This window comes from Myotis lucifugus, unplaced genomic scaffold (assembly GCF_000147115.1).
Source record: "Myotis lucifugus unplaced genomic scaffold, Myoluc2.0 scaffold_3398, whole genome shotgun sequence".
In the NCBI taxonomy this organism is placed as follows: domain Eukaryota; kingdom Metazoa; phylum Chordata; class Mammalia; order Chiroptera; family Vespertilionidae; genus Myotis; species Myotis lucifugus.
The window spans coordinates 1-15,814 of NW_005874446.1; the positions used below are offsets into that span (position 1 = coordinate 1).

A 15,814-nucleotide genomic window follows, 5' to 3' on the forward strand; every position below is an offset into this window, starting at 1 on the left:
AAATTTCTAGCGCATTAAGAACTACATGCTCATGTCTGTGCCATGAACTTCTTGAAGTATTCCATGAAGTCCACAACAAAGGGAGGGAAGTGTTAGGATCACAACCTATGAATCTGGGTGGAACAAAGGCTTCTCCTTCATTATGCAGGGAAGCAAGTTGCCAAAAAAAAAAAAAAAAAAAAAAAAAAAAAAAAAAAAAAAAAAGCTCGGCTCAGCACGCGTGGTTGGTGAACGAGTCTGGGTACAGAGAAGAAAAAATCAGATGCTGGTCAAACGCCGCCGCTGCCGGCCCCCGCCGCCGACCCTTCGGCCAAGGCCTGGCCCCAGAGCCGCAGCCAGGCCCCTCTCTCCAATACAGGGAACCAGATGAACCCCGAGAGCCAGCGTGACAGCCTCCCGCGTCCCCCGGGCAGGCGCCCCCCGCCCAGGCTCCACCCCGTCCCCAATTCAGTCGCCGCCTTCCCTCGGACCCGCGTCCAGATCCCCAAAGGCCGCTCCCGTTGACTACCCATGTGAGAACGGCCAAATCCGGCCTCCCGGGGTTGCCCTCGCCCCCAGATCCCCAGATCCCCAGCCCCGCAGCTCCCCCTCCTCTCGGCCAAGGCGTGCCCACTTCTCCCGGGCTCGGCGAAGGAAGAGTCCGCGCCGTCTGCCGCGCTCCCGCCTCTCGGCAGCAGCGAGGTGGGCACGACCCCGGCGGCCGCTCGGTGCTCAGGGGCCGGCAGAGCCAGGCGCGGGCGTCTGTGCCCTCGGAGCCGGGCTGCAGCGAGAGAAAGGTGTGTCCCGGGGTGGCGGCCTGGCATCGGGCCTCGCAATTCCCAAGGTCTCATCCCGCGGCGCGGGGCCTCTCCCGCGACCCATCCCACCCGGCCAGCACCCAGCCCGCTCTAGACGCCCCCTCCCCGGCCGCGAGCGCCGCCCTGGGGGTCGCTTGGCTCGCAGCCCCGGCAGGTGGTGACAGGTGGCGACGGGTGACCATGGCAACGCGAGGTGTGCGGCGCGGCCCGAGCCTGCCTCCGCCTCCTGGAGTCACTCACCTGAGGGCGAGCCCGGGGAGGCGGCGGCGGCGAGAGCGGCGGGGAGGCCGGCGGCCGGGGCCCGAAGCGGCCGGCTCCGGGTGGGGCGGGAACGCAAGGGCGGCGGTCTCGGCTTGGCGTCGGTCCTCCCTCCGCCGCGCGTCAGAGCATCAGTCCGTCAGTCCGTCAGTCCGTCCTTCCTCCCGCGGCCCCTCCCAGCGCGGCGGCCCTCAGCCCAGCCTCCCGCAGACTGCGGTTGTCAAACGGTGCCGAGCCCGTCCCGACGCCGCCAGCCAATCGCCGCGCTTCCCCGAGGCGCCGCAGGACCCCGCCGCGCGGGGCGGCCAGGCAGGTGCCTGCGCGGAAAGGAGACTCGGGGCAGGACCCTCCGAGCCCGGCGAGGGGAGGACCCGCCTGGACCGACGGGCTCCGGGCCGGCGCTCCGAGGACTGGCTGGACCCCGAGGAAGGGCGGGAGTGGCGATGGCGGAAGGCCCGCAGCCCCGACGCAGACCCCTGGCCGCCCGCGACCGTGGGTCCCGAAATAGCGTGTAGGGGGTTGTCGTTCCCCAATGGAGTCCTCTGCGCATTAGAATGGACTCTTAATATGCCTCCTGGATAAATTATGAATACAGGTGAATGGAGTAAACCTGGCCTCCTCCTGTTTTTCCAAGCCCCATCCTTCCTGAAAGTGCCCGCAGCTCAATCGCCCCTTCTTGATTTTGTGGTGACCTGCCTTGAAGGGGTAGTTTTTATTACCCCTTTGAGGTGTAAGCTCCTGGGCAGCAAAACCTTACTACTTCCCACCCCTTCGGTGCAGTATGAGGGCACCCATTACCCAAACCTCGCTGCATCTGGAAGATCATCATCGGGACCAACCCAGAAGCGAAGCATGCAGGATTGATTCGTCTCAAGAATGAACTTTTATCGATAAGAACTCTGTTTCTCTTCTTCAAAACACTCTGGGTATTGCCTAGTTGTGTTCCCGGTTTGCAAACTCTAAGGCCCGTGAATGTCTATCATTTTATTTCTTAGCCAGAGCCCTTCTGATTCATTTACACTCGGTGTATAACTGGTATTCCACAAACAGGCATGATGCTCAAATGAACGGAATTAAGCATTCAGGGGGGTAAAACCATGAGAACTAAGGAAGAATGCAGTGACACAAGCCTGTGATAGCCAGGAGTGACCTGGGGCCTCCCAAAGTGGGGGAAATGTGGTAAAAGAGACTAGTGAATAAGCATCAAATTGGCCCTGGCTGGGCAGCTCAGTTAATTAGAGCATCACCCAGATATGCAAATATTGCAGGTTCAATTCCCAGCCAGGGCATGCCAGAATCAACCAATGAATGCATAAATAAGTGGAACAACAAGTTGATGTTTCTCTCCCTGTCTCTTTCAAAACATTTTTTTTAAGAAAGAATAAACATCAAAAACATTTCTGGAAAGGCAGAATTTGATCCAATTCAAAAAGAAGTGCTAGCTTGACGAAAAGGTTTTAAGAAAAATATTTACAACCCTGGTCTGTATTTCGGTTCGATCCCCAGCCTGGTCAGGGGAGTGTGTGTGAGGCAACCAATTGATGTGTCTCTCCCACATTGGTGTCTCTCTCTCTCTCTCTCTCTCTCTCTTTCTCTTTCTCTCTCTCTCTCTCTCTCTTTCTCTCTCTCTCCTTCTCCCCCTCCCTATCTCCCTTCCACTCTCTAAAAATCAATGGCAAAAAATATCCTCAGGTGAGGATTAACAAAAAAGAAAGAAAGTATTTCCAAATTCAAGGAAAACAATTACAAGCACAAAAGCTGAATTGTAAAACTTCCATTGTCTAGTCCTGATGAACTCCTGGAAGAAAATCTTCATTAAGAACCCTCTCAATGATAAGTGACCAACAAATAAGCACAACTTCATGTTGCCTCAGGGGCTGATAGCTACAAAACAAAACAAAAACTGCATAATGTTTATATTGAAAAAGTGGGCAGATATGATATATCCTGGAAATAGTTTGTCAATCACTCAGCCAGTATATTTCACCTGAAAATCCACTTCTCAATCTTGAGTCTCAAATAGTAATAGTTGCAAGATGCAGACCCTTTTAAATATTTACACATTCAATTGAATCTAGAGTTACTAATCAGGGACAATCTGACAAACATTCGACCACCCATTAAGGTTGGAGTGCTATAAAAAAGAAAGAACCTGATGTATGGCACTACATTGGTTTTGGCATTCATTAAGCACAAAATGAAGTGTTTGCCTATGTTCTCATGTAAACCTCACAATCTCCCTTCAAATGCCTGCTAATAATTCCCATTTAGAGATTAAGGGGAACAACTTACCCAAAGTCTATCAGCTGACATGTACCAGAGCCAAGGTTCTAACCATTCTGACTCTTAAAAATCTTTCCACTCTCCTTCACTCTGCAACACTGGAAATATTAGCTTCAAGAAAATAGACTTTATTCTGACAAGTAGAGGGAATAAAAAAGGTCTTATGTACCTCATATTCTATAGCATAGTGTCATCTGCATCTCAACTTTCAATAAATAGCCATCAGAGTTGTTAGAAACAAATACATAACCATTTTATTTCCAGAAAAAGGGGGTGGGAGGAGGAAAGAAACGAGGCACTGAAATACAAGACGTCTAGTACATCTTATCACTTGTACTCTGACAAATGCATTGATTGTATATTTGCTTCCTAGTGTAACATCAAGTGTTACCCGACAACCTTAATAGCTGTTAGCCTAAGGTATCAGCTTTCCTTCTATACTCGGCCACACTGTTGAGATTAGATCTGCTTGTCTTTCACTCTAGTTGCTGCAAAGCAGCGAATTGTTCAGAAAGGACAAGGCTTTCTCAGATGAATGACTGTCCTTAGATCCCGGGGTACTGCCTCAATCACTCACCAAATATTCGAGGGCCTACTCTGGCTCGGGAACTAGGTTAGGCATCTTTTGAAAATGCAGGTCCTGACTTGACAGAATGACTCATGGTGCCTTGTGACATAAATGCCTACAGGCTAAGGTGGACCCCCTTTAATATGATTCTCAAACCTCTAAACCTTCTAAAAAGGGGAACAGACGTTTTTGGTTTTCCCCAAATAGTAGAAAGGAGTCTGAGGACAAGCCTACGTTAGGAAACCTTGCCTCAAGCTGTCCAGGGGAAGTTCAGCGGGGGTAAGGGAACTTGCTTTAAAAGCTCTGCTCTCATCGTTAGAACGCACACTCATAAATACACACAGCAAAGATCTGTATGCTTCCCAGCCAGCAGTGCCCGGTTCTGGGAGAACAAATACCTCCACTGGGGCTTCTCCTTCAAGCAGGTTCAAGGACCCTAGAGGCAGAATTCAACTCTATCAGAGCGCCTGTCTAGACAGACCCCTAAACAAAAGCTTACATTATATGTGAATGGGTAAACTCCATAAAGAAAAATAGGCGGCCCGGCTGGTGTGGCTCAGTGGTTGAGCGTTGACCTATGAACCAGGAGTTCACAGTTCGATTCCCGGTCAGGGCACATTGCCGGGCTTGATCCCCAGTGGGGGGGCATGTAGGAGGCAGCCAATTGATGATTCTCTCTCATCGTTGATGTTTCTCTCTCTCTCCCTCTCCCTTCCTCTCTGTAATCAATAAAAATATATTTTAAAAAAAGAAAAATAGGCCTTCTCTCTCCAGGGTGCAGACCTGTGCCATTCCCCCCCCCCCCTCCTTCCCCTGCAGGCACGTATCCCCTAACCTCTAAGGGCCTCCTGTGACTTGCAACCAGGGGAGCAATGGGCAGTGGCAGCTCGTCCCGGGCTCACCCCCTGAACCTGTCTCCAAGGCCCCCTTTTCTCTGCCCAGTGAACCTCAGCGGCCTGCCTCGGCTCTTCAGTTGCTTCTATGTCTTTCCTTGTTTCCCTCTCCTAAGTATGTTTTTGCTGCAGTCAATAAATTCTTGCTTCCTTTTCTACACACACAAAAAGGAAAAGTACATTCTTGTTTTTTCCTTTATTTTCTTATTAAGATAAAAAATAAAAAAGTTGCCGAAACTGGTTTGGCTCAGTGGATAAAGCATCAGCCTGCGGACTGAAAGGTCCCAGGTTCGATTCCGGTCAAGGGCATGTACCTGGGTTGCGGGCACATCCCCAGTAGATGTGCAGGAGGCAGCTGATCGATGTTTCTCTCTCATCGATATTTCTAACTCTCTATCTCTCTCCCTTCCTCTCTGTAAAAAATCAATAAAATATATATTTAAAAAAATAAAATAAAAAAGTTTTTTAAGTTCTTGGTTTTCAGGTACAATGCTGTGTTGTCAGCTCTCAGGAGCAATTCTAAGGCTTCCTTGAAGAACTTGGCAATAAAATTGTCCTTTTTGGATTACCTCTGAGATTAACATTTCAATAAATTAGAGTAGAAATATACAGTCACCTTAACGCCTACAAACAGACGGTGCTTGGGTGGGTGTTGTCAGTGGAAGCGAAAACTCGAGCCCAATTCCCAGCGTCAGTAACGAGGCCACCTTGAAGGTAGGTCCCTGGGCCCTGGGAGCCATTATTCCTGTTTCTGTTTTAACTTTGCCCTTCTCTTACCTGAAGCCTAGGCCATGAATTTGTTTAACTCCCCTCATTTTGATTCGCCTTCATAACTATGTTCCAGTTTCCCATATGGGTCTGCCTAGAGAAGGGAAGACTTTGCTGGCCACCGTTGAAGTTTTCCATCTGTAAACTGGCATCCATTTTCCCCATACCCTGGTGTGGTGACCTTGGTTTCGGAGATCCACCCCGAGAGATGCTGATGAAATCGGTTTCTGAGCCTGCAATCCTGAGAATCATCTGGACTAAACAGTACATTCTCCCAAGTCATGCCACCTCCTGAGGCCTCTTGGGAAGCAGCCAAGTGACTCTCCAGACAACGCCTCTCTCCACTGATGAGAGGCCAAGGGAACTACCTCCCCTTTTTAAAAATTTCTACACTCAGAATTTTATTACCGTTTTACTTAAGAAGACCAGTTTCAATACAGTCAAACCAACAATTTCAAGTGAATCATTGCTGTGTATTAGACATTCTGCTTGAGCATCTAACGAACATGCTCTCTAAAAATAAATTTAAAAAAGGGTTGTAAATATTTTTCTTAAAACCTTTTCGTCAAGCTAGCACTTCTTTTTGAATTGGATCAAATTCTGCCTTTCCAGAAATGTTTTTGATGTTTATTCTTTCTTAAAAAAAATGTTTTGAAAGAGACAGGGAGAGAAACATCAACTTGTTGTTCCACTTATTTATGCATTCATTGGTTGATTCTACATCTGTTATTGTTGTCTGCCCAGCCTCTTTCCTCTTCCTGCTAATAGCAGTGCCCAGCTGCCACCCCCACTCTAAGCCCTTCTTCGCCAGAGGTGGGGCTTGAGATCCAGGCTATAGTACAACTTCTTCCTGGCCACAGTGGTTGGTCCAAGAATGACCAGAGCCATGGCAATCGTGCTCCTCACTTGGAACTCTCTGCATTAGGAGGTGAAGCCGCTCCCCCGATTAGGCGTTATATGGATGGAACTCTAGAGCTACTTGCCATCATGTTCCCTGACACACGGAGGTTCCTGAGAGAGGAAAGCCAAAATGTGGATAAAGGTGGACAGAGTCTGGATTCTCAAGTTCTTCTTTCCCTTGTTTCAGTTAGATAAGCCAATAAATAGTTTTGTTTGTTTATGCTATTTTTTAGTTAAGTTCTATCACTCGCAACCTAAAAGTCTTAATATAAATTCCCATAAAAATACTTCTTAGCTCTGGCCAGTGTGGCTCAATTGGCAGGGCATCAACCTGTGCACTGAAAGGTTGCGGGTTCGATTCTCGGTCAGAGCACATGCTAGGGCTGCAGGCTCCATCCCCAGTAGGTGTGAGGTGTGCAGGAGGCAGCTGATCGATGTTCCACTCTCAAATAGATGTTTCTTTCTCTCTCTCTCTCCCTCTTCCTTCCTCTCTCTCTCTCTCTCTCTCTGAAAAAACAAAAACAAAGAAACTTCTTATATGCTAGGGTCATTAGCAAAATAGTAAGACTAATGACACAGCTTTCTAGACTGAATTGTGTCCCCCAGATTTTGTATGTTGAAGCCCTAACACCCCCTAACAAGTGACTGTACTGGAGATAGGGCCTTTACGGAGGTGGTTAAGGTTAAATATGGTCATCAGGTTGAATCCTGACGTTACAGAGTGCTGCCCTTTTAAGAAGAGGAAGGGACAACAGAGCTCTCAGCCATGTGAGGACACAGTGAGAAGGCAGCTATCTGCAATCCAGGAAGTGCTCACCAGAACCTGACCATGCTGGCACCATGCTCTGGGACGTGCAGCCTCCAGAACCGTGAGAAAAGGAATCTGTTGTTTAAGCCGCCCAGTCTATGACATTTGCTAAGGCAGCGAGCAGACTAACACAGGCACCCAGGACAACCGCCCAGGGGCCGGTTACTACCAGTTCCTTCTTCAGGGTGAAGTGGACCCTGACTAGAAAAAATTGTGATATATTAATGTTTTATTATTCTGCTCCCATTCTTTTTTTTTTAATATATTTTTATTGATTTCAGAGAGGAAGGGAGAGGAAGAGAGAGAAACATCAATGATGAGAATTACCAACCGGCTCTCCTGCACGCCCCCAACTGGGGATCGAGCCTGAAACCCGGGCATGTGCCCCTGACCAGAATCGAACCCAGGACCCTTCAGTTTACAGGCCGACGCTCTATTCACTGCGCCAAACTGGCCAGGGCTCTGCTCCCATGTTTTATTTCAGCTTAGTCTGGAGTAGCTTTTCAACTGGTTTTTACTTTTTTATTTTAATATATATATTTTTTTATTTCAGAGAGGAAGGGAGAGGGCTAGAGAGATAGAAACATCAATGATGAGAATCATTGATTGGCTGCCTTCTGCATTGATTGGCTGCCCTGACTGGGAATCGAACTGTGACCTCCTGGTTCATAGGTCGACTGCTGAACCACACCAGCTGAACCACGCCAGCCGGGCTGGTTTTTACTTTTTTAAATAACAAAAAGATCAGCCCAGCTATCTTGAATCTTACTATCAACTGAAGTGCATTATACTAATAGTACAGAGATTTTAATGAGATTAAGCAGCTAGAATTATATTTTAAGTGGGAGAAAAAAGCTGATAAATCACACACAGTCAAATTATAGTATTGATCTTTTTTTAATTTTTCAGACCTTAAATAGGTTAAGAAAGTAAAATTCTCCAGTACTGATTTATAGGTGTTCAGAAGTGGCACACATTCAGTTTCAGAGTAATATTCAGCGATCCCTCTAAATGCAATTTAATCCTGATTTTAAGCTAAGTGCAATAATAATTTAATACAATAAGCTAAATACACACAAAAGCTGTATATCCTGATCTACAAAAGTAGTTTCCATAGCCACATATGGTTTAGTCAAGTATACATTTCCACAATGAACAAGTACTAACAAATGTTAGTAAAACACCTAAATGCTTGTCCTGCCGTCAGCTTTTTAACAATGCCATTCCTGCTACTGAAAGCATTTATCTTTATACAGAACGGAAATCTGACCTGGGAAAATGAGTTTTCTTAAAACTTGACAAATCATATATGCCCTAGAGGTTTTAAATCAAAAAAGCCTTCAAAATGAAGCACTCACATGAACCTTTTAGTTTCTCCCTCCCAAAAAGGAAAGAATATTAAAACAAAGAACTACCTTAAGACAGATAAACACTCCTACAAAAAGACTGTATTTTCTTCTATCATCTTCTCCTTAAAAGAAACACAAACCATTTTACTATCTTTTAATAACCTCTCAGATTACTGTAGTCTGAAAACATTGTTTTAATTATCATGTCTTAGCTATCAGAAAGTCAAAGATGCCATTTAGAGTTCACATATTAAAGAGCATGACCTGAAGGGGGAAGGTGGAGCGGGCCAAAGGGGGAAAAAGGGGACATATGTAACACTTTCAACAATAAAGATTTAGAAAAAAAATAAAGAGCATGTCCTACAACGGCACAAATGCACCAGGTACATAAATACTTCTTGTTTAGAATTCAGCGGCTGCCAGACTTTTGGACTTCACGGACCACCAGTGGTCCACAGACAACTGGTTGGCAACCGCTGGTTTAGACAGTCAAAAGTCAGAAGGTACTACATGGTTTGCAAGATCCTTTACCTTGTGTATGGTCATTAAAACCCACTCTTTTTTTAAAAAATATATTTTTATTAATTCCAGAGAGGAAGTGAGAGGGAGACAGAAATATCAATGATGAGAGACAATCATTGATTGGCTGCCTTGGGGATCGAGCTGCAACCCAGGCATGTGCCATTGACCAGAACTGAACCGTTCAGTCCGCAGGCCAGTGCTCTATCTACTGAGTCAAACCAGCTAGGGCTCAAATATCACTCTTAAATAGAAGACATGAAAATAAAGGTGGGAAACTTCGTGCTTCTCCACCTTTCACTTACATCGCTAGTTATGGGGACCTTCCCATGGAAAACATATGGTTATATATATGGTCTCCCCAGAAGATAAGGAAGCTTCAGTAAGTTCCAAAGTTGTCAAGATCCGTAGTTTGCTTCATCAAATGCTTTTCTAGCTCGTTTCAATTCTTCGTTCATAGTAAGCAAATCTTTAACCCTCGCAAACTTCCTTGGGTCCTTCCGTATCAGAAAGACAATATCTTCAACTTGTACCCGACCTTGTCTTCCAATTGACATTGCCTTGTGAGTCTATTGCAAAAAAGCATATTAAATTCAATTGATTTTTAAAAATATAACATTTTACTGTTTCAATTTGCATGTATTCATCATTCTTTTTTTAAATTTGCATGTTTAATACTGGTGAGTTTGAAGATTTTTCTCTTCTATTATAGCTATTCATTTGTGAATTATCTTCTATTCATACCTCTATCCACTTTCTACTGGGTGATTAGCACTGTTTCTCTTAATGCTTTATAGATATTTTTTAATATTAAGAACACAAAAGCTATCAAATTTACTGATGTTTCTTTGATTTTTGATATATGTAGTTTTTGCCTTCACTGTATAAAATAATTTTGTAATTTCTTTGTAATCACCCATTTCATTTAAAATTTGTGTCCATCTCAATATTGGTGGCTTTCTTAAAATCAAATCTCACCCTCTGTCATTATATATTCATCCTGTGCAAAAGCAAAGGTTCATCATAGCATATTCCTGATGACTAAAAAAAGGGAAACTAAATATTAAGGCTTTAAATAAATTTGAGCACATCCATTCAATTTTATGAAACCATTACAAATATAGTGTTATGCAATGACATGGGGGAAATGTTCTAGGCTTACCTAAATGGAAAACAACCACCACCACCAAAAAAACAGGTTATAAGACTGAATATAACAATATAATTTCAATTTTGTAAATTTTAAAAATATATGCAAAAGACAAAAGAATATTCACCAAATTCTTAGCATTAGTTGTGTCTATACTGTGTCTCATATATGTGTATGTACATACACACATATACAATCTCCATTCCTAATGATAAATAGTAATCAATAACTTCCACAAAATAGGCACTCACATGGATATCTTATTTCTAAAGAATGCCATAGTTCTAGTCTTATCTATAAGTTTGAATTTAAAATCTTTTTTTCAATTAACTAAGACCAATAACAACAAAAAAAATATCTTACCATTTCAGTGATGAACTCTATAACAAGGTCTTCAAGAATATCCACCGACTCAGTATAAGGATTCTGGTCATCCCCAAACCCATACATCATACATCGTACTGTAAAAGAAAAATCATTCTTATTGGACAAATTTAATCACTTGATCAATACTTTTTTCAAATTAGAATTGAACCAAGTTGCCCTGGCCAGGTGGCTCAGTTAGTTGAGAATCAACCCGTACACCAAAAGGTTGTGGGTGTAATTCCCAGTCAGGACACATACCTAGGTTGTGGGTTTGATCCCCAGTGAGGGTGCATACAAGAACCAGGCCCTAGCTAGTTTGGCTCAATGGATAGAGCGTCTGGCCTGCGGACCAAAGGGTCCTGGGTTTGGTTCCAGTCAAGGGCACAAACGTTGGTTGCAGGTTCCTCCCTGGCCCCGGCCCTGGTCAGGGCTCGTGCAGGAGGCAACCAGTCAATGTGTTTCTCTCACATCGATGTTTCTCTCTGTCTTTCCCTCTCTCTTCTACTCTCCCTAAAAATCAATGGAAAAATATCCTCAGGTGAGGATTAACAACAAAACATTATATATATCTCCATCCTAGGGCAAGAAATTAAAAAGAAAATTAGAGCCCGGCCCGTGTGGCACAGCGGTTGAGTGTCGACCTACGAACCAGGACAGTAGTCGCCAACCGGTGGTACGTGGACCACTGGTAGTCTGTGAGGTCCAAAAGGTTGGCGACCGCTGAACCAGGTTATGGTTCGATTCCAGGTCAGAGCACATGCCTGAGTTGCGGACTCGATCCCCAGTAGGGGTATACAAGAGGCAGCCAATCTGATTCTCTCTCATTATTGATGTTTCTCTCTCTCTCTCTCCCTTCCTCTCTCAAATCAATAATAGAAAATATATAAAAATATTAAAATTTTGATGACATAGCCAGGATTCTCCAAAAATAATAATACTCTTATTATTTGCCGGAGTCCTTTCATTGTCTTCACTAGCTGAGTTTAGACAGAGACCCCCAAAAGCTAGTAACCTTTGAAGTCCTAGCAAAGGTCAGAGCTGCACCACCCAGTTAATCTAGGAACCACCCAGTTAATTTAGGTAATAATAGCTGAAGCATCCCCACCTTAGTTCCCTTAATTCCTTAGATACTTGTGTAGATGCTTGTTGATTATTGTTGATCAGATATTCTGCCTGTTTCTGGAAATTGTCTACCAATGAGCTAATCCATGTGTCATTCAAACCTCCTTACCCTAGGGCTACCCCAGATCAAATAAAAGCTTGGAGCGGCCTGAGCATCAGTGGAAGTCCCTCTCCTTGAGTTGGACTTGCCCGCCTGGTCCCCCAATATTGCAAAATTATCTCGTGTCTTTTTCTTTCACTTGTGTGCAGCTCCTCTTTCAGATACCGAACCCTACTCCACGCGGGACGTGGAAGGAAACACACTCGACATTATTTTTCCTGAAGATATAGACTTCACTAGTAGGGAAATATATTTTACTGGAAAAGATATTAGATAGGAAGTATGTAAACTGTGTTTGGTTAAAGGGTCTGTGAAGACAAACAAATACCTGTGAATGCTTTGAAAGTTTCTGTTACATCAGCAAAAAAAAAATGTTTTTAAAGGATCAGGAGAACAGATCTTAAGATATATTCCATGCCCTAACCAGTTTGGCTCAGTGGATAGAGTGTCAGCCTGCGGACTGTAAGGTCCCAGGTTCGATTCCGGCCAAGGGCATGTACCTTGGTTGCGGGCATATCCCCAGTGGGAAGTGTGCAAGAGGCAGCTGATCGATGTTTCCAACTCTCTATCCCTCTCTCTTCCTCTCTGTAAAAAATCAATAAAATATATTTTTTTAAAAAAGATATATTCCAGTAAGACAAGCTGTGAAGATTCCAAATTCTTGTCATCATAAAAATAAAGCAATCCAAGTAGATAAAAGTTTCTGCTACGAACTATGCAAGCATCACTCTGGGGTGCCCTGGTGTAGGAATCCCCTTCGTATGCTGACAAAAGAAGTAAAACCACAAACAAATGGAGTACATGGCATCAGAGATGGAATAAGGAGCAGTCAGCTTTAGGTGAGGAACTGAGATATGGAGAGGAATTTGAGTGGTAAAAAAAGAGGGAGACAGACATAATGGCCCAGCAGTTTCAAGAGCCTTTGGGAACTGTTTACATCTGACTCAGCATCAATGAACCAGCTATTCAAGTGCTGCCCTATCTGTCAATACTGAGCCATAACTAAGGGAGCCGGATTGGGAGATGAAGAGCAAATTCTCCCGGTGCCTTTCAGAATTTGGCCTGGACCAGTCCCTCCTGCTACTGACAAAAAGGGTCAAACCTGTCGACCGAGGGAGTAGAATGGAGGGCGGACACATTATAATCTCTATGACACTATAAGACCCTGCACTGTTCACCACCTTCCTGCCTTAGTCCAGCGCTCCAATTTAATTTCTAGGCTCAGCATGTTCCAGGATTCATCCTAACTTTTGGTCAAAAATCCCTGCTTCTACTGCTGCAAAGTGTGGGACAAGGGAAGAAAGGGAGGTATGTTCTTAGGCCTTGAATCAAAACACTGATCACATTTCCTCACTGATCACATTTTCCTCATTTGAAAAAAAAAGGGGGGGGGGAATGTGTGTGTTTATGAATATACATCCTATATAATAAAAGCCTAATATATAAATTGTCCCCTCCGGCGGTCATTTGATGGGGAGTTTAACTGCTTGCTATGTGCGCTGACCACCAGGGAGCAGTGCAGAACATGGTGGGCGTCAGCAAGGCGGCGCTGCCGGCCCCAATGGACCCCAACGCCCCTGATAAGAGCGGGACCACAGTGGGATGGTGGAACAGGTGAGGGGGCAGCCAGGCCACGGTGGGGTGCCAGGTGGGGCTGCGAGCTGGGCCTGATCTCTGTAGGCCACCCTGAGGGACCCCACCCGTGCACAAAGCCTCTAGAATTTATATATGTGTGTATGTAAATTGTGGTTAGGATCATTACTAGCTTTGATTCACAAATTAAACAGAATTTTACAGGCAAGTCTGAGAATAGTGTCCCTACAGGTAAACAATAAATCTACTTTGTTTTTTTAAAATATATTTCTATTGATTTTAAGAGAGAAGGAGAGGGATAGAGATAGAAACATCAATTAGAGAGAAGCTGATTGCCTGCCTCCTCCACGCCCCCTACTGGGGATGGAGCCCACAACCTAAGCATGTGCCCTGACCAGCAGTCGAACAATGAACTCCTGATTCATAGGTCAATGCTCAACCACTGGGCCACATCGGCCGGGCCAGAACAAGAAATCTACTTTGAATGCACATGTCCAAAACATTTCAATCATCTGCAATAGAATCATTGTAAATATTACTTACATTCTTTAGAAAAAAGTCTCTTTCTTTTACCCTGCCCACCTTCCACACCTCCTCCAATTTCTTCATTTTCTTCCTCAAACTGCAAGTAAAAATGTATAGAAAGAAATGTCAAGCCATTGCACGGCACTGGTTCTTTAATAATTCACAGCCCCCCTCCACTTTCGACACTGACATCATGCCAGGAAGCCTAAGGCGAGCACCAGACAGTCCAACCTCCGGCTCAAGCAGGAACGGCTCCCATAATGTCCCTAGCAAAGCACCCAACTGCCCCTCCCGGGGGAATTCCATTGACTACCCTTTCCCCCCCCAACCACCATGTTGGCCCGCTGCTAGGCAGTCTCACTAGTGCGGGAGTTGGTGCTGAATCAAAGCTGGGATCGCGCCTTAAGGAAGCCTCCGCCCCACTGAATGCCATGGACCCCAAGAACCAAAATTAAATGACTCGCTCGCGGGCAACGGAAGTTGTGAAACCCAGGCTCCCACTTCCGGTCCACACTTGACAGCGAGGGGGCAGTTTTGTGAGCAGCTGAACTGCTGGCTCGCCGGGAGCGCTAAGAGACATTCATTCGCTCGGCCTCCGACGACTCTCCAGGCGTCACGAGGGGCGTCTGGCAGGTGTGGACCAAACGCCAGGGTCGGGGGCCGCCCTCCCCTCCCCCCTCCTCGCCCGGCCCCACGCCCTCGAAAAGCGAACGGAAGGGAAAGGCTGGACACCGCGTCGAGTCCCCGGCTCTCCCGGCTGAAGTCACTCAGGAAAGCAGACCCGACTCCGACCCCGGCCTCCGCCACTGTCCCCGGGGAGTGAAGAGAAGAGCGGGTGGGAACAGAGGTGGTCACTCACGGTGGGGTCCTCTTCCTCATCCGCCATCCCACCGGCCAGTCCACAGCGCCCGGCCCGCTTTTACTACTTTCTCAAATGAGACGTCTCAGACCTCCGAGCGGCTTTTACTACTTCCGCCGCCGCACTTCCGGTGACGCAATGTATTGGGCGGGGCCTAAGCGGGCGGGACCGGAAGGGGCGGGGACGCGTGGTCCCGTCTAAGGGCGGAGCCAAGACGCTCTTTAGGGACGTAGGAATGAGCTCCTGGCTCTGAAATCACGAAGGAGGAATTAAAAGGCAAAGAATAGGAAGCCCTGGCGGCGTGTACCTGATGGTCACCCTCCATGTGCTTCTGCCTGCGGGGTCGCCACTATCCGATTCGGGTCTGCCAAGCAATGGATGGATGGTTGTGGGGCTAGCCGGCGGCCTTGGGCTGCCCCAAGCGTGTATTTAAACAATTTCCACAAATTGGAGTTCCACTGTGATTCATGCCAAGTTTTGTGTTGGTTATTGGGGATGTTCTTTACTAGTAGTAAAGCGTCGAATTTTCAACCCCACCCACCCATTCTCCAGAGAGGGGAAAAAGGCTGGGAATGGAGTTGATTGTACTTACACCTGAGGCATCAAAATCCCAATCGTAGGAGATTCGGAGAGCCTCCAGGGTGGGGGAAACATCCACATACTGGGAGGGTACCGTACCCCAACTCCACAGGGACAGGCGCTCTTCACTCAGACCCTCCCAAACCTCACCTAATACCTCTCTTCATCTGGCTGTTCATTTGTGTCCTTGATCATATCCTTGAATAGACTGGTAGACATAAGTATTGTCCTGAGTTCTGTGAGATGTCCTAGCAAATAATAGAATAATACAAGGGAGAGGAGGTCACAGGAACCTCCAATTTGTAGCCAGGTGGGACAGAAGTTGTGGGTATCCTGGGGGCCTGTAAGGGGGGGGGGCATGAATTACAGAGATAATA

General features: G+C 46.0%; 1 protein-coding gene across 1 annotated transcript; it reads right to left on the reverse strand.

Moving 5' to 3' along the window:
- Positions 1-9,313: 9,313 nt before the first annotated feature.
- On the reverse strand, positions 9,314-14,973 carry LOC102443195 (transcription initiation factor TFIID subunit 13). The gene is made up of 4 exons (XM_006108752.3): positions 14,859-14,973; positions 14,018-14,096; positions 10,657-10,754; positions 9,314-9,712 (listed from the first exon to the last, which is right to left on the reverse strand). The coding sequence occupies exons 1-4, from the start codon at positions 14,883-14,885 to the stop codon at positions 9,542-9,544; spliced, it is 375 nt and encodes a 124-aa protein (XP_006108814.1). The 5' UTR covers positions 14,886-14,973; the 3' UTR covers positions 9,314-9,541.
- Positions 14,974-15,814: the final 841 nt, after the last annotated feature.